At 42.1% G+C, this 16,227-nt stretch overlaps 1 protein-coding gene and 1 long non-coding RNA gene across 2 annotated transcripts in view; one reads left to right on the forward strand and one right to left on the reverse strand.

Annotated features, from left to right (window-relative positions):
* fdx1b (ferredoxin 1b) overlaps positions 1-3,980 on the forward strand; it is an 8,253-nt gene extending 4,273 nt beyond the window's left edge. The window contains exons 2-4 of the mRNA XM_017682796.2: positions 1,748-1,875; positions 2,938-3,067; positions 3,846-3,980. Coding sequence (XP_017538285.2) covers positions 1,748-1,875; positions 2,938-3,067; positions 3,846-3,954 — 367 coding nt within the window. The 3' untranslated portion in view covers positions 3,955-3,980. The remainder of the gene's footprint in view (positions 1-1,747; positions 1,876-2,937; positions 3,068-3,845) is intronic.
* Positions 3,981-7,668: 3,688 nt separating this feature from the next.
* LOC108411306 lies at positions 7,669-10,957 on the reverse strand. Its single transcript, XR_001856561.1, has 2 exons — positions 10,875-10,957; positions 7,669-9,098 (listed from the first exon to the last, which is right to left on the reverse strand). It is a non-coding gene; the product is annotated as an uncharacterized LOC108411306 (long non-coding RNA).
* Between the last annotated feature and the right edge of the window lie 5,270 nt (positions 10,958-16,227).

The following is a 16,227-nucleotide window of genomic DNA, read 5'->3' on the forward strand; positions in this document are numbered from 1 at the left end:
GTGGTATTCCATGTAGGTTTAAAAGTATTACTAGGTCATTACCACATTATCCCACGTGGTTGCTAGACTGTCGCTGTGGTATTCCAGGTGGTTTTAAAGTAATGCTAGGCCATTGATGGATTTTTGGTCATCCTGTTCTCCTATTGGTGGATGTTTTTGCCATGTTATTTTTCTATTGGTGGATATTTGTGCTATGCTGTTCTCCTATTGGTGGATGTTTTTGCCATGTTATTTTTCTATTGGTGGATATTTAGCAGCTGCCTAGTTCTGTTATTTCTGACTGCGGTTATAAATTGGGGGCAGTTGTGGGCTGGAGGTTAGGGAACCAGCCCTGTGACCAGAAGGTCGCTGGTTTGATCCCCTGAGCCATCAGTACATGACCCCCTTAATCTTAAACTGGCTGCCTGCCTAAGCTACATGTTTATCGCTCCTTCTCAGTGCCGGTTTGTTACGATCCTGTTGTGAGACACTTTTAGCTGGATGCTGTAAAGCACCTCAGTATGTTTGTTATGTTTGTTTAACTTGTGATTCACTGGTGATTTTTGTCCGCCATGCAAAGTCATAAAGTGCAAACTAGAGATGGGCATTTCAGTCAAATTGATATTTGAATTCATAAAGAATTATTTAAAAAAATGTTTATGAAACTAATGCTACTAGCTTAGTCACATCAGGACATGTGTTTTAATTTTTTTAGCTAGATAAGTGAGCTCATGTAGCGTTAGCTGAGACCAGAAGTGAAAATTGAAGAAAGTGATGTTTAAAAAAATTGATTCCATTAAACCATTGAATTAGCAACGCAGACTCTGTGCTGCCCCCTAGTGGAGAATAGAGTTTGTACTTCGCCTCATGGTTCTTAAATGGGATTAAGTATAATTTTAATTTTACAATTTTGTTTAATTTTTTATCATTTTTTAATCTTTTATGACTATTTGAAAATGATGTAAACCTGACTTAGAAGGAAGTGATGATGAGCTATGAGAGAGAGAGAGAGAGAGAGAGAGAGAGTAGTGCTGTATAGAGGATAAGATGGGGTACAGTGAGGCTGTTTCACAGCTCAGCTCCCTCACAGTCAATCAGACAGGTGTGTAAATTGGTGGGTGAACTCTGAGGTGAAGGTGTGTTGCGCTGGTGCGAGTGGATCAGACACAGCAGTGCTGCTGGAGTTTCTAAACCCTGTGTCCACTCACTGTCCACTCTATTAGACACTCCTACCTTGTCGGTCCACCTTGTAGATGTAAAGTCAGAGACGACAGCTCATCTGCTGCTGCACAGTTTGTGTTGGTCATCCTCTAGTCCTTCATCAGTGGTTGCAGGACGCTGCCCACAGGATGCTGCCCACAGGACGCTGCCCACAGGACGCTGTTGGCTGGATATTTTTGGTTGGTGGACTGTTCTCAGTCCAGCAGCGACACTGAGGTGTTTAAAAACACCAGCAGCACTGCTGTGTCTGATCCACTCATACCAGCACAACATACACTAACACACCACCACCATGTCAGTGTTACTGCAGTGCTGAGAATGATCCACCACCCAAACAGTACCTGCTCTGTGAGGGTCCATGGGGGTCCTGACCACTGAAGAACAGGGTAACAGAGTATCAGAGAAACAGATGGACTACAGTCTGTAACTGTAGAACTACAGAGTGCAGCTATACAGTAAGTGGAGCTGATAAAGTGGACAGTGAGAGTAGAGCGTTATTGTTTTATGTTGTGTGTGTGTGTGTGTGTGTGTGTGTGTGTGTGTTTAGTTCCTCAGGCTGTAAGGTGCTGTTACACTTTGTGAATCAGTCTGGAATGAAGACGAGCGTCAGTGCGATGGAAGGAGAATCCCTGCTGGAAGTGGTCATCAACAAAAACCTCCAAATCGACGGCTTTGGTACGGTGTGTGTGTGTGTGTGTGTGTGTGTGTGTGCGCGCGCGTCCTTGTAATGCTACACTTGTGAGGACTCACTATGATAGAACAACATGACATTTTTGCTCAAGTGAGGACATTTTGCTGGTCCTCACTAAAAACGTATTGTTTTTACCACAAATTACATTTTCTTTTTCGAAAAATGAAGCGAGCAGAAAGTTTTGCCTTTTGGACGTTCAGATTAAGGTCAGGATGAGGTGGAGCTGTAGGTTTAGTATTATTCAGCTACAGTAATACAAAAATCAACACAAACCTTTGGAGGTCCTCACATGTATAGCATTTATGTATATAAAGTCAAACGGGTTTGTATGATTGCCAGAAATATGGAATCCAATCGTGATTTTTTTTTTAATCCACAATTCTAAAAAAGTCAGTTTGCCAAAAAGCAACACAAGATTTTTCTTGAACCCAAAGCAGTTCGTCCCACAATAATATATATAATACAACAGTTAGTTTGGTGTCGCGAGCTGATTGGTGGAGAAGCTGTTATTTCACCATAACATCACAGGTTTTTCACAAACGCTGTATCACTCCGCTGAGACGCCGTTGCTAAGCAACGACTCTGACAGCTGTAGGAGACGCTCGAGCCATTTGAACGTTTTTACTTCTTACTTTGCCACAAACAGAAAACGGACGCTGTTAAGACCACATCTGACCGACAGCCGATTTGGTCCGACTCTGAAGACGAGACGACGCTAAATTCCCAAACTGTCGTCACCACTGAGCAGCTTTTCAGTCGGCAGCTGTGACAGAAGAACAGCTGAACAACCTGGAATCAGCCAGAAATGAACCCAACACCATTCGCCAAACTAAACGGGCTGTAAGAAGCTTTACAGACCGGCTGGAACAAAACAGCATTAATACTGATTTGGACAAACTGACCAAACTGAGCTGAACCTGATATTGGCTCAGTTTAACAGATCAGTCTGATTCGGTCCGACTCTGAACATCAGACCACACGTTTGGTGAAATATAGTTACTGTACCCAAGCTTGTGTGTGTGTGTGTGTGTGTGTGTGTGTGTTAGGTGCGTGTGAAGGGACGTTGGCGTGCTCCACCTGTCACCTGATCTTCGAGGACGGTGTTTATGAGAAGATGGAGCCGATGGCAGATGAGGAGATGGACATGCTGGACTTGGCCTACGGACTCACCAAACTGTAAGAATCTGAGCAGCTAATCTTCAGCGTAACAGAATCTGATTGGTTGATGCTCAAAGCTACGCTCTTAAAAAAAGGTGGTGCTTCTAGTGTTCTTTAGTAAAGAAAATGATTCTAGATAGAACCATGAACACACAAAGGACCCTTTGCATGATTAACGGGTTCTTTACGTCATGAAAGGGTTCTTCAGATTGATGGAGGAAGTGCTATAGACGGTTCTACACAGAATCGTTTTGAAAATGGTTCTATATAGGAGCAATAGAAGAACCCTTTTGGGTGCTATATAGAAGCCTTGTCAAAAATGGTTCTACATAGAACCATAAACACTCAAAAACCTGTCTGCATGATTGAAGGGTTCTTTGCATCATGAAAGGGTTCTTCAGACTGATGGAGAATGTGCTATATATATATATATATAAACCTTTTTGAAATGGTTCTAATGGTTCTTGATGTCAAGCTTCTTCAGATTGATGGAGAACATGCTTTAGATGGTTCTCTATAGACCCATTTTGAAAAGGGTTCTTTGTAGCCCTAAAAAGGGTTCTTTTATTGTTCCTTGTCAACCTTGTAACAACAGAAGAACCCTTTTGGGTGCTATATAGAACCCTTATGAAAAAGGTTCTACATAGAACTGCATATAGCACGTTCTCCATCAGTCCGAAGAACCCTTTCATTTCAAGCTTTAACTTCGGCCGCTGTGACTGTAAATATAAGAAATGAATGCAGGTCTTTGAGGTGAGATGTGCTGGACCGTGATTGGTCCTCTCTGCCCTGTCAGGTCGCGGCTGGGCTGTCAGGTGACCGTGGAGCGCTGGATGGACGGAATGACGGTCCGAGTGCCGCAGGAGGTCAAAGATCGACGAGAGAAGCCGGAGGCCGAGATCTAGCAGCGATGCCTACGGACACTCACGCGGTCATATCAGTGGAGTTTGTGCTACGTTTGTAATCTCAAACTTCGTGGAAGTTTGTAAAAGTGTGAACATAAATAAACTCATTGCACCCGAATCGGCGTCTCCATTTCCGAACAAACATCTGGGGCTGGTTTTAACGTCTGCGGAACGTTCATGTAATTATTAAGCGAAGGTTAAATGCAGTCTTGCACGTCATAAATACATTTTCAGCCTTTAACCTTTAAAGAAGTGCAAATAACAGTTACAGCTGATTAAAACGAGAGCCTTTCATTTGGCTTCGTAATTCAACACGTTTCTGCGCAGAATTCAGTTCCTCAGAGCCGCTTCATGGACATTGACAGCATTCGGCTGACGCTCTTATCCAGAGCGGCTAACAACGTGATCATTTTACGAGGTGGTGTTAGGAGTCTTGCCCAAGGACTCTTATTGGTACAGTGTAGGGGGCTTGTCCAGGCAGGGGACTGAACCCCAAGTCTACAGTGTAGAAGGCCCAGGTGTTACCCGCTACGCTATCCCAACGAGCAGCAATCAAATAGGAGTTTAATAACAGCAGTTGTGCGGTGGAGCAGCTCGAGTTTGGAAATCAAGCTGTGTCGCCAAGCTGGCGTTGGAGTTTAGTACCGAGGGGGTGTCGAATTTATTTATTTTAATGCGCAAATGCAGACGCTGAAACTAAGTGCTCTGAGGCTAATGCGGCTAACAAGTAACGGAAGCTTATAGCCCACCAATTAGCACAGTGCTAACTAAACCGTCACACACCTCAAACCAAGCCGAGATGTTGGGGAATCTCTACTGTCTGCACTGTTATTCGCAAGCCATCTTCCCAAGTCAAAAACATCAGGAGGTATTGACGTGTTGGGCTCTCATTGCGAATGCAGTAGCGGTAACGATTTCAGGCTGTACAGAAAAATGTGATCTATTCTTTCCAGATTTGATTATTGTCAGTAGTGTTCGTTTTGACATGATAAACAGTTTCAGCTCTGGCCAACAGGGGGTGCAGTGCAGCCTCTGCTCTCCCTAATCTCCACCTACTCCAAAACTGTATTAAACTAATGGGCTGCAGTTCAGGGTCCCAGCCACCAGGGGGTCCCGTGAGCATGACTGTGAATGCAATAGTAAGAGTAACTAAGAAAAGGGGCTTCTGTTGATGTGGATTCGTACGTCATCCATCCAACATCGCGTTTCATGTGCGGATATCACATCAGGAGAATCAAAGTGATATGATCTTCCTCTTTAGCCGAAACGGCGCTCAGACAAAACGTTCGTTGTTTGGTGCTTCCAACGCTGGAGATCCAAAGCTAACGTAGCTGACAGATAACGGACGCCAGCCCCTCACCTATTAGCACTGCGCGACGTTGCTTATCGTCAAGCTGTGTTTGTAAATAACCGAATCAAATGGTGTCACGGAAACCACATAATCACGTCTAGTAGAAATACTGACCATCTCCAGTCGCTTTGAGGCTGTTACGTGTTGATTTAGCCACGCAGTTAGCGCCATGCTAATTGGTGCGGTATGAGCTTCCATTACTTGTCAGCTACATTTGCCTCGTAGCTTCAGTGCTAAAAGCAAGTGAGCCTAAAAATCCACCAATAGAAAAGTAACATGGCAAAAACATCCACCAATCTTCAGAGTGGTTTGGTGCAAGATGGTCCAGATGTCTTTACATGGGCTGGAGGTCAGGGAACCGGCCCTGTGACCGGAAGGTTGTCAGTTTGATCCCCTGAGCCGACAGTCCATGACTGAGGTGCCCTTGAGCAAGACACCTAACCCCCAACTGCTCCCTGGGCGCTGTGGATTGGGCTGCCCACCGCTCCAGGCAAGTGTGCTCACTGCCCCCTAGTGTGTATGTGGTGTTTCACCTCACGGATGGGTTAAATGCGGAGGTGAAATCCCACCATTGTAAGACTAATAGGGTCACTTAATTTTTACAGTGGTGGTGATGGGAACCAGACATCGTCATGACTACAACACAAATATAGACATTTTATTTACTATCCAGAACCACCAGAGAACCTACACGAGTCTTCTGAGTTTATATGGAATGTTGATGATGGAAAAATAGTGGAAAATCTGGAATAATCAGTTTTCTTTGGGGACTATTTTGCCGCACAGCGCACTGCATGTTACGTATCCCTCCACCATGGATGGAGTTTAAGGACCAAACTTTCTCTAAACTCTCATAAAACAGCGTCTCAGTCATCAGGCCGTGAACTCAGAATGTGAGGAGCTCTTGGAGGTGGACGTCTGGTTCCTATCACCACCACTGTGAACAGTGACTCGGTAGGTTCATCTAGAACAGAGCGTTTCGCACCAAACTACAGTGTGTGTGCGTGTTTGCTCAGTTAGAGCTCGACTCGCTGAAGAATGATGCACACGGGTTTGTTATCTATCATCCACTGAGTCGTTTCCTTTGATGGTCTGTTCAATAAACCTCTTATTTTCTCTCTCGCTCAATCGCATGAACAGGCAGGCCGAGGCTCTACTGACAGCAGCGCGTTACTCATCACCCAGAGGAAGTGGCAATTATAGAGGCAAGAGACAACCTCTGCACAAACACGGCAGCGTCTGATGGCTGCCTCTCTGGGTTAATAGCTTTAACATGAAATCGTTTGAAAGTTAAACACAGCGGATGTTTTGCTCAACCTCATCATAAAACCTCATCACATGCCCTTCTACCAACCTCCCTTCATCTCAGACCTTATTACTGTATCTGTTTCTCTGATACTCTGTTACCCTGTTCTTCAGTGGTCAGGACCCCCATGGACCCTCACAGAGCAGGTACTGTTTGGGTGGTGGGTCATTCTCAGCGCTGCAGTAACACTGATGTGGTGGTGGTGTGTTAGTGTGTGTTGCACTGGTCTGAGTGGATCAGACACAGCAGGGCTGCTGGAGGTTTTAAACACCTCAGTGTCGCTGCTGGACCGAGAATAGTCCACCAACCAAAAATATCCAGCCCACAGCGTCCTGTGACCACTGATGAAGGACTAGAGGATGACCAACACAAACTGTGCAGCAGCAGATGAGCTGTCGTCTCTGACTTTACACCTACAAGGTGGACCGACAAGGTAGGAGTGTCTAATAGAGTGGACAGTGAGTGTTTAAAACCTCCAGCAGCACTGCTGTGTCTGATCCACTCAGACCAGCACAACATACACTAACACACCACCACCACGTCAGCGTCACTGCAGTGCTGAGAAAGACCCACCACCCAAATAGTACCTGCTCTGTGAGGGTCCATGGGGGTCCTGACCACTGAAGAACAGGGTAACAGAGTATCAGAGAAACAGATGGACTGCAGTCTGTAACTGTAGAACTACAGAGTAGAACTATACGGTCAGTGGAGCTGATGAAGTGGACAGTGAGTGCAGACATAAAGAGGTGTTAGTAGTCAAATGCTTGGTTAGTGTATATTAAAATGTAAAATAAGTGATTTTACACGATACGGGCTCTTTAAAGGTAAAAAGTAGCCATAGTTACAGAGGCTGGCGCATGTTTAGGAAAGCTAAATGCAGTGATGAGGACGTTTTTCAGCACTGTCCACGTTTCACTCCCATACTGAGTGACCGAGGGGATGAAATACAGTTTCTGCTTTTTCACAGAGCAATAGATAACAAACAGTTATTACACAATACGGTTGGAACACATCCTCAGCCTTGCACAACCTGCAGCCCAGCAGCAATCCAGCAACATTTACCAACATTTTACAGTTTATTAAAAACACAAAGACACAACACGGAGTGTAAACACTGCCACTGTAAATTACAGTTTACAGAACATATGAAGTGACCTGAGATTATAAAGTTTCTACTTTAGTACTACAGTCTACTCTGATTACTCACCAAACTATCACTTTAGAGCAGAACAGAGTCTCCAGTTGCCCCTGTTACTCAAAACATAACTGACCGGCTAAAACATGTTTGATGTCTGAACTTTGCCTCTTTCGTTTTAGTGCTAGAGCTGAGCAAAAATTTGGGCACCCTGGTCAAATTCCACATTTTTAGGCCTTCTAAGTGAAAACAAGTAAACCCAGCCCATACTGCAAAAATGGCATCTTGTCAAGTAAAATATTCTTAAATATAGTCAAGAAATCTAGTTTTCCCTCTGTTGGGATTTGTTGCAAGCTTAATTTAAGACTTAATTTAAAGATTATTTAAAAAAAAAACCTTGACAAAAACTTGTAATAAGTGCATCTTAAAATATTAGACATATATACTAGATTTAACATCATTTTACTTGACAAGATTTTTTTTTGTAGTGTAGCATGTGCAAGTTATGAAACTTAGTATTGTGTTTTTTTTTTAATATGTTAAATTTTAGTTTGATTTTGTGCTTAAACATACAGAAAAATGCTTATAAAAAAAAAACCCAACAAAAAAGCAAAACAGAAGTTTTAACTTAAACCCTTGCATAGAAGTCTACGTGGCTAATGCGGTTAACAACATTATCTAATTAAAAAAAAGAAGAAAAAAAAAAGGTAAAATTCAGTTTTTGGTAGTTTTCGTACTTTTGCCTGTGCAAGTTATGAAACTTAGCATTTTATATTTGATATTTTCCCCTGTATGTTAAATGTTAGTATGATTGTGCGCTGAAATGTGCAGAAAGATGATTATTTTCAACAAAACATGTGACCTAACGTGAACCTTTACATGCAACTGCTCAGGGCTGGTGCAGTTAGCAATATTATATTATTATATTAGAATTTTTTTTTGCTTGTTTTTGTCGATATTCGATATTACTTGACAACTCTAGGCAAGTGCATGATGCCAACTGGTGGGACGTCAGCTTCCAGTGCTAAAACTAAAGAAGCAAACCAAACATGTTTAAGTTGATTGACTACAGTCACAGAGGTATAAACAAACACAAACAATCAACACTGAGGCTAACTCCTTCGCTGGCCTATGCTCTTCTGAGCTGGTGAGGCCTTCGGTAGGTTCTTGAAGCCAGTGGGGACCCCTCTGGTGTGATCTCCAGGAGAATATTGACCCCTCTCTTGGGGTATTTGACAAACTGACACCCAGTCAAAGCGAGTGTCAGACACAGTCTGTCAAATACTCAAAGAGAAGAGTCTACCGCACTGTGCCGGTGGAGGGGGAGGAGGAGGAGGAGGTGGAGGAGAGATCTGCAATGATAAAAAAGGAGGTGTTAAACACAGTACTCTATGTTCTCGATCTCAACTGCAAGGTCCTCTGGCTCTTCAACCATGAATGCTCTGTTCTTTGAGAGATGTTCTATGCTGAGTAACACGTTTTGCGCCTGTGCTCAGTGTGAAACCTAGTTTTCTGAAAGGAAGAGTAAAAAAGGAAAAGAACAGGACAGGAACAATAACAGGCAGCTCTCCTGAGGTGGGCTGCCCACTTCTTTTCAGTACAGCTTGGATTTTGAAAAGGATGGACCCTTTGAGATGGACCCTTAGCTGGCTGAAATCCTTAAAGCATTCGCAAGTGTTATGCTGTGAAAAACATTGAATTCAATGTGAAATATCCACTTTAGGTTCCAAAGAGTTCTTATCTTCTTCAACTCTGACAGAACTTTAGTTCCTCTCATAACTACAGAACTAAGACGATGGTTGCACTGTCAGTACTGAATACTATCTATAATAGATCGACTTGTTCATGTAGTTACTGCACAAGTCATATTTACTGATTAATTCACTGTAGTTCCTGCAAAAATCATAGTGTTTACTGAAAAATTTTAAGTAGAAATATGGAAAAAAACTGAATAGTATATAATAGCTCATGAATAAATATAACATTGTATATAATGAATGTTACATAATAAGTGCTGAATAATTCACACTGAATAATTCAAGGTACTGACTGTAAAAAATCAGTTACTGGAAAAATATAGTGAATGAAAAAGATATAGTAGGAAATTAATATATAATTTTGTAGATAATGAACATTACAGAGATATTGAATAATTCATAACTGAAAAAAAATGTATAGTAGATTCTTCATCATTCATATGGTATCCTGAATTTTTCACAACAATGAGTCATAAGTTTCCAAATAAATTACTGTCCGAGACGACTGCAGGGGCTAAAATAAAGCAGGGCTAATTTAGAGTAGTTGTAAAGAACTTCAGCAATTTTTGTAAATTCAATTTTTTTTTACGCCTCTTTTTAAAATGTTTTTTTTTTTCCCATTGCCTCCATTCGGCGGCAGTTTCTGCTTTCCTCTTTTTGTCTTTAGTCATTACGCTCAGTCATCAGTGCTATGAGGCGAAGTACCGCTTAATGTCCCTATTGGGACTTCAAACTTGCATGCACTCGAGATTAACCCCTTAAACGTCCCAGGCTTATTCAGTTATCAGTCTTAAGACCCTTTAACCATTAACTACACTGAATGATATCGTACTCTTGTACTTTTTATACAGAAAGTAAGTGTGCATCTACTTAATTACATATATTTTAGTAAATGTTCGATGGACTTATGCTTTTAAATAATACGTTTACTTCTTTTACTTTGGTAAATTAGTTAGTAAAGTGATCTTATTCGAATGGGGGGTTTGGGGTGGGTGGGGGGGATATCATTCTCTTGTGCTGGCTCAGTTCCTGAACTGCAACCCTCCCAATTTGGAGCTTTAGTGTTTAATTTTAGACCAGTGAGACAAGAATAGAGCTGTACAAAGTTTAGTTCCTGTCCTGATGGTCACTAAATGGACTATGAAGTTCCACTGCAGTCCTTCAGAGGAATTTTTAAACCTCTTATTTTTTAACTGTTTTGCTTCTTGCAAGGTTATTTTTTACTTCTGCTTGAGTCATTAAGATAATAAAGTAGCAGTACGTTTCTCTTTAATTTGGCCTTAAGCTATTTTACAATGTCTGAGGTCATGGATTCACACAAAAGTGGATCATTTTGTGCATTTAATCTGCATTTTGTAAATTTTGGCTCACCTTTTTTCAAGCTCCTTTTCCTGACCGCCTTTCTTGCGTGGTGGAGGCTGGAAGGTCCGGCGTGCGACGTGGACGTGTACGAGCGCTTGAGAGAGCATGTGTCTGTGTGTCACCGAGTGGTGATCGTTAATAAGACGCAGAAAGTGAAGAGGAAGTAGAAATAAGGAAGATAAGAAAGAGGCGCAAGTAACCAGGAAATATGTGGAGCTGAACTGTCAGCGCTGTGTGTGAGTGTGTGTGGGTGTTTGTGTGTTACTTGTGACAAGGCTGTTGTGAAATGGTTAAAAAAAAAAAAAAGGCTTTGACTTGAGTTTGCAAAAGCAAGCCACAAACTCTCCCGCCAAACTAGCTTTGAGCGCACAGTGTGGTGAGATGGTTCAGGGTGTTTCTACAGCTTAGCTGTCATTAGCGGTGGGGGTGGGGGTGGAAGGTTGCAATAGATTTTTCATTAAGGCGTTCAAACGATCAATGTAATGACAATCAATCGCGAATGAATCACGTTAGTTTGTGCACAGTGTTGAAAATGTTAAGTCGGCTCAAATTCAAACCACGACACCACTAATTACAGCTTTTCTGGACAGTGACGTCGACTCAACTTGAGCTTCTTAATTTAGTCAGGAGTTTTTCATTTCTTAGTTCTGCATCTCAGTCAGGGAAACAGTGTAGAATGTATGTTTTACACAGTTTCCTTTATAGAGGAGACTTTTCATTAGACATTTTGCCCTATTGGGGTCTCACTTACGGACGGCTGTGGCATCTCTGGGGTTCAAACTCTCCGGTTGGGGTGAATGCTTAGTCTGTTGCGGCACTTGCAAGCTCCCAGGAGTGCCCACGTTTCTGTGTCCTTAAATGTTTAATGGTCTGTGAAATTATAGGCCACAAAGTGCCATCTCGACCGTTTGGTAGAAAAAAATGATTACTGCTTTAAATAAATAAAAAATTACAGGGTTAAAGCTCCCAGGGTTACTCACATTTCTGTGTGCTTAAACATTTAAGCAATGTAGAAACACAGTTCAAGGGTCTAATAATGACCCCCAGCATCAGGCCGTTGTGAATTTGAAGCCCAGTGATGCCACAGTTGAAATGCTTGGTGGGATTGTTGTGTGATGGAGTCCCAGCTAGTGAAGAAACTGAGGTAAAAACAAGCTCAACACGTCTGTAGATTACACACAGCACATTTTACTAAGTTGAACATTTTGGGAAAAAAAAACAAACATAAAATGTGGTCTGTGCCAAAGTTGTGGTTACATTTTATTTTTTTTCTGTCAAATTGAGCAAATAAATGTGGGAACTTTCACTCTAACTCTAAATTCAATTTATTAGCCCCTTAAACGGCCAGGGCCAAGAATTTTATTACACACTTCTGATGCCTTTAGATTTAAATTTAACTTCTAATAAAAAAGAAAACCTACTAAAAATATTTAACTGACTTGAATTGACTACAGCAAAAGTGCCATTCAATGCCATTCAATGCCATGTGTACAGTCACTGAGCTCTTCACTATGAGGGGTGTCCACATACTTTTGTACTGTGAACTGTAACTGTATTAGAAAGTTAATGCACGGTGTTTGTAACTGTACCGACTTTCGACGGTGTAGCATTAGTTAATGTTTTAGCTAGTGTTGTCTCGGTTTGTATTATGGTTAGCTGCTAAACATGTAGATTATCAGTGCCACCACCAGCATCCGCCTATCAACCCCCTATCAGGGATACCGTATCAACTGCCTAGCAACACCCTAGCAACCACCTGAAATACCATTGTTACTGCAAAGTGACACACTATCAATCATCTGGGATAACATAGAAACTACATAGCAACACTAGAGCAACCGTCAAGAGTGCCATAGCAACTGCCGCACCATGCCCTAGCAACCACCTGGGATTCGAAAACAAGCATCTAGCAACGTTCTAGCAACCACCTGGGATATCATACTAACCTCCAGCTTAGGCCACACAGTCACTCTTCAGAAAATGCTCTGTTTTTCGTCTTATTATTGGCCTCGTCGATGATTTTCATCATCTTGGTTTTCAAATCAGGTACTTTTTTCAGCACGTTCAACTTTTTATGCTGAAATTTACACAAAAATTCCTACCAGTCAAGATTTTTAGCGTTCACCAAAGATGCGATGGACTGGCGACCTGTCCAGGGTGTGTCCTGCCTTCCGCCCGATGCCTGCTGGGGTAGACTCCAGCACCCCCTGTGACCCAGAAGGAGAAGCGGCTTAGAAGATATGTGTGTGTGTGTGTGTGTGTGTGTGTGTGTGTGTGTGTGTGTGTGTGAGATACACCAAAGATGAAACTGATGAATAATAAAACTGTTGGATCAGATTTAATCGTATGAAACTTTGCAGACTCATTTTTTTTCCTGGAGGTTAACGAACTCCATCGGTATACAGAAGTAAAACATATGCATTCCTGCCAGTCTGAGCCATAAAAACGCATCTACATGTGGTTGTTGTTTCAGACATTTATGCATGAAAATGGAATCTCTACCTAAAAACCCCGCTGGCCCTGACTGAGCTCATGTAACAAGCCCTACGCTGCTTGAGAAGAAGGTTCTCTAATTGTGCTGTTAACACTGTTCAGCACATTGGCTTTGGAATTGCTATGGTCAGATTAGACGTAGCTTTCCAAAGCTGGATGTATTTATAGGCCTTTATTACAGAGACTAGCACTTTCCCGTTAAGTGCTTGCAGAGTTTAATCACTTCCGCTCCAAACGGCTACAGCAGAAGCGATATGTCATTGCAGCGCACCACAGCGCTCGAACTGCAGCGCACTCAAACCACTGATTTCAACCTAGAAAGAACTTTGTCTGGACGTCGTGTGTGGTGACGGAGAGGCACGCAGTAATTGATATCATGGAGGCCTATTTTCTGCATATTGTGCCACAAATATGGCCCTGTTTCTACTAATCTGGATGAATTGAGGCAATGTGGCACAGTTGTGAACTTGAGGGGGCCGGAGTGGGATCGTTAGGGGTCTGGACTGAGGTTTTTGATTCTGCGTACCACTGTCACACTGCTGAAAACACCACAGCTCATACTCATTAGCATGCAGGCCCGTGTTTCTTAACCCTTCAGTGTTGTGCTCAACCATTTGGTATAGAGCACATTTCCAGTCTCTCTATATCCCATCTCGACCGATTGGTGGACATTAATATTTAAAAAATTGTGGGTCAAAGGAAAAAAAAAAACAACAAAAGCAAACAAAAACACCACCAGTTGTTTTTATGGTTTCGCCAAATAAATAAAAAATACAAAATATCAAATTTCATTGCATTTTTCTTTTATGTGGACATTAAAGGGTTAAAGCTCCCAGGATTACTCACATTTCTGTGTCCTTCAATGTTGAATAATCTTTAAAAAAAAAAAAGTAGTTTTAAATTTGGAAAGTAGTGTAGGAGGGTCAAGGGTCTGTGAAACCCCCCGCCCCGGGCAGAGTCCCAGCTATTGAAGAAGCTGAGGAAAAAATAAGCTCAACACGTCTGTAGATGAAACTCTTCTGCAGATTTGACTAAGTTGAATGTGGCTTGTGCCCAAAGTTATGAGCACATTTTATATATTTTATTTTTCGCTGTCAAATTCAGGAATAAATGTGGTGACGTTTTCACGTCATGGAGCCCTAAAACACCCTTTTTTGCACCACAGCTCAAACTCATTAGCATGCAGACCTGTGCTTCCTGAAGCAGACTTCCAGCAGGTTCACCCGTTTTGCTCTAATGCAGCTCCAGACATCTTAAGCAAAGCCGTTAAACACGCTGAACACCTGGCGCGCTTTGAACAGAGTTCTTTTAAACAGCTTTTGCTGGCCAGTTTCTAGGTTTTCAGACATCAGCTGCCTATAATTTATGGCCAGAACTGATACATTAGCAAGTGAAAGCAAAGAAAATCTGGTATATGTAGGTCTGGTCCTCATTATGACACTATTATGAAACAACAAGCAGGAAAAGTCGCTCCGAAGCAACGGCACAGCTTGGCAAAGTATGAGTGGAAACAGTCTTTATAGAGGAGGTGTGATGGGAAACTGGCAACATCTCAGTATTCAGGTGAAGGTGTCCATGAGAACAGTCCATGATTGGAGGACGGCTGTGGATTGACCCCCTGGGGAATCTGGGAGTTGGAGTTCTGGAATAGACCGGTGTACTGAGCGCTGAAGACTACAGGGTCAGACAGTCAGTAGTGTTGAGCAGCGACAAACCGTTTCACACGATTTGCGGATCAGCTTCGGTCTCTGACTCAACGTTGTTAAAAGGCTTTAGTGTGACTTTCATCTTCACCGTAAACAAGCAGGCCATCAGCTGAGTTAAGCCATGAAGTGCTGAGAAGTCTGTACAATTATCCCACGGTGGCTTTCAAAAAAAAACAAAAAACAACAGGCCTATGAAATCCCAGATTAACCCCCGGCTCAGCAACCACAGCAGAAAAGCGAAACCACAGTGTCACAGTAGTCAGGGAATTTATTATGGGGTCACAACAGGTTACATGAGGTCTATGCAGCACTACGATGGCAGAACACTAACCCTGTTACCACGATAAGCATGTTCTTTCCCATCGAGACGACAAACCCAACAACCGATACGGCTCTTCCTTACGCCTGAGGCCACTTCACAAGCACAACACTTAAGATGACAGATTAAAACTGGACTGCCGAAAATGTTCATAAAGACGGAAAAACACGGCAAACTTAAAACACAAACTGTCGAGCATCTTAGCCAAAGCACAGTACTACTTGAATATACAGTCCCAGTTCCAAAAATTGGGATGCTATGAAAAAATTAAAATAAAAACAAAATGCAATGGTGATCAAAATCACCTAAAACCTACATTTCATTATGAAAATGCTTCAAAGACGACATATCAAACGTTGAAACTGAAAAATGTTTGTTTTTTGAAAAATATTTGCCAGTTTTCAAGTTTCAAGTTTATTTGTCATCTGCACAACATGTCAGGACATTTATGCATTGAAAGGCTTGTGGTGAGGCTTAGCTGGTCACTCTACAGAAGAGAAGTAATAAATAAATAAATAAATAAATATATGCATATAAAAAAATTGAAATATATGAAATATACTCAAAATCCAGAGAAAATATACGCAAAATATAGAGACAATATACACAAGACATAGAGACAGTGCACATTTTAAAGGTACTTAAGTGACTCAGTGTTACTGTTCTTTAAAGTGGCTTAGTGTTAAGGTGTTAATGTCCAGCAGAGATGATATGATATAATAACACTGACAGAGTGACTGAGTGAAATGGTAACTGGGGACGGACCCACAGCTTCACAGCTGGTTCAGAAGCCTGACAGCCTGTGGGTAGAAACGGTTCATTAACCGGGTTCTTCTGGCCTGGA

This window comes from Pygocentrus nattereri, chromosome 23 (genome assembly GCF_015220715.1).
Source record: "Pygocentrus nattereri isolate fPygNat1 chromosome 23, fPygNat1.pri, whole genome shotgun sequence".
NCBI classification, from domain to species: Eukaryota; Metazoa; Chordata; class Actinopteri; order Characiformes; family Serrasalmidae; genus Pygocentrus; species Pygocentrus nattereri.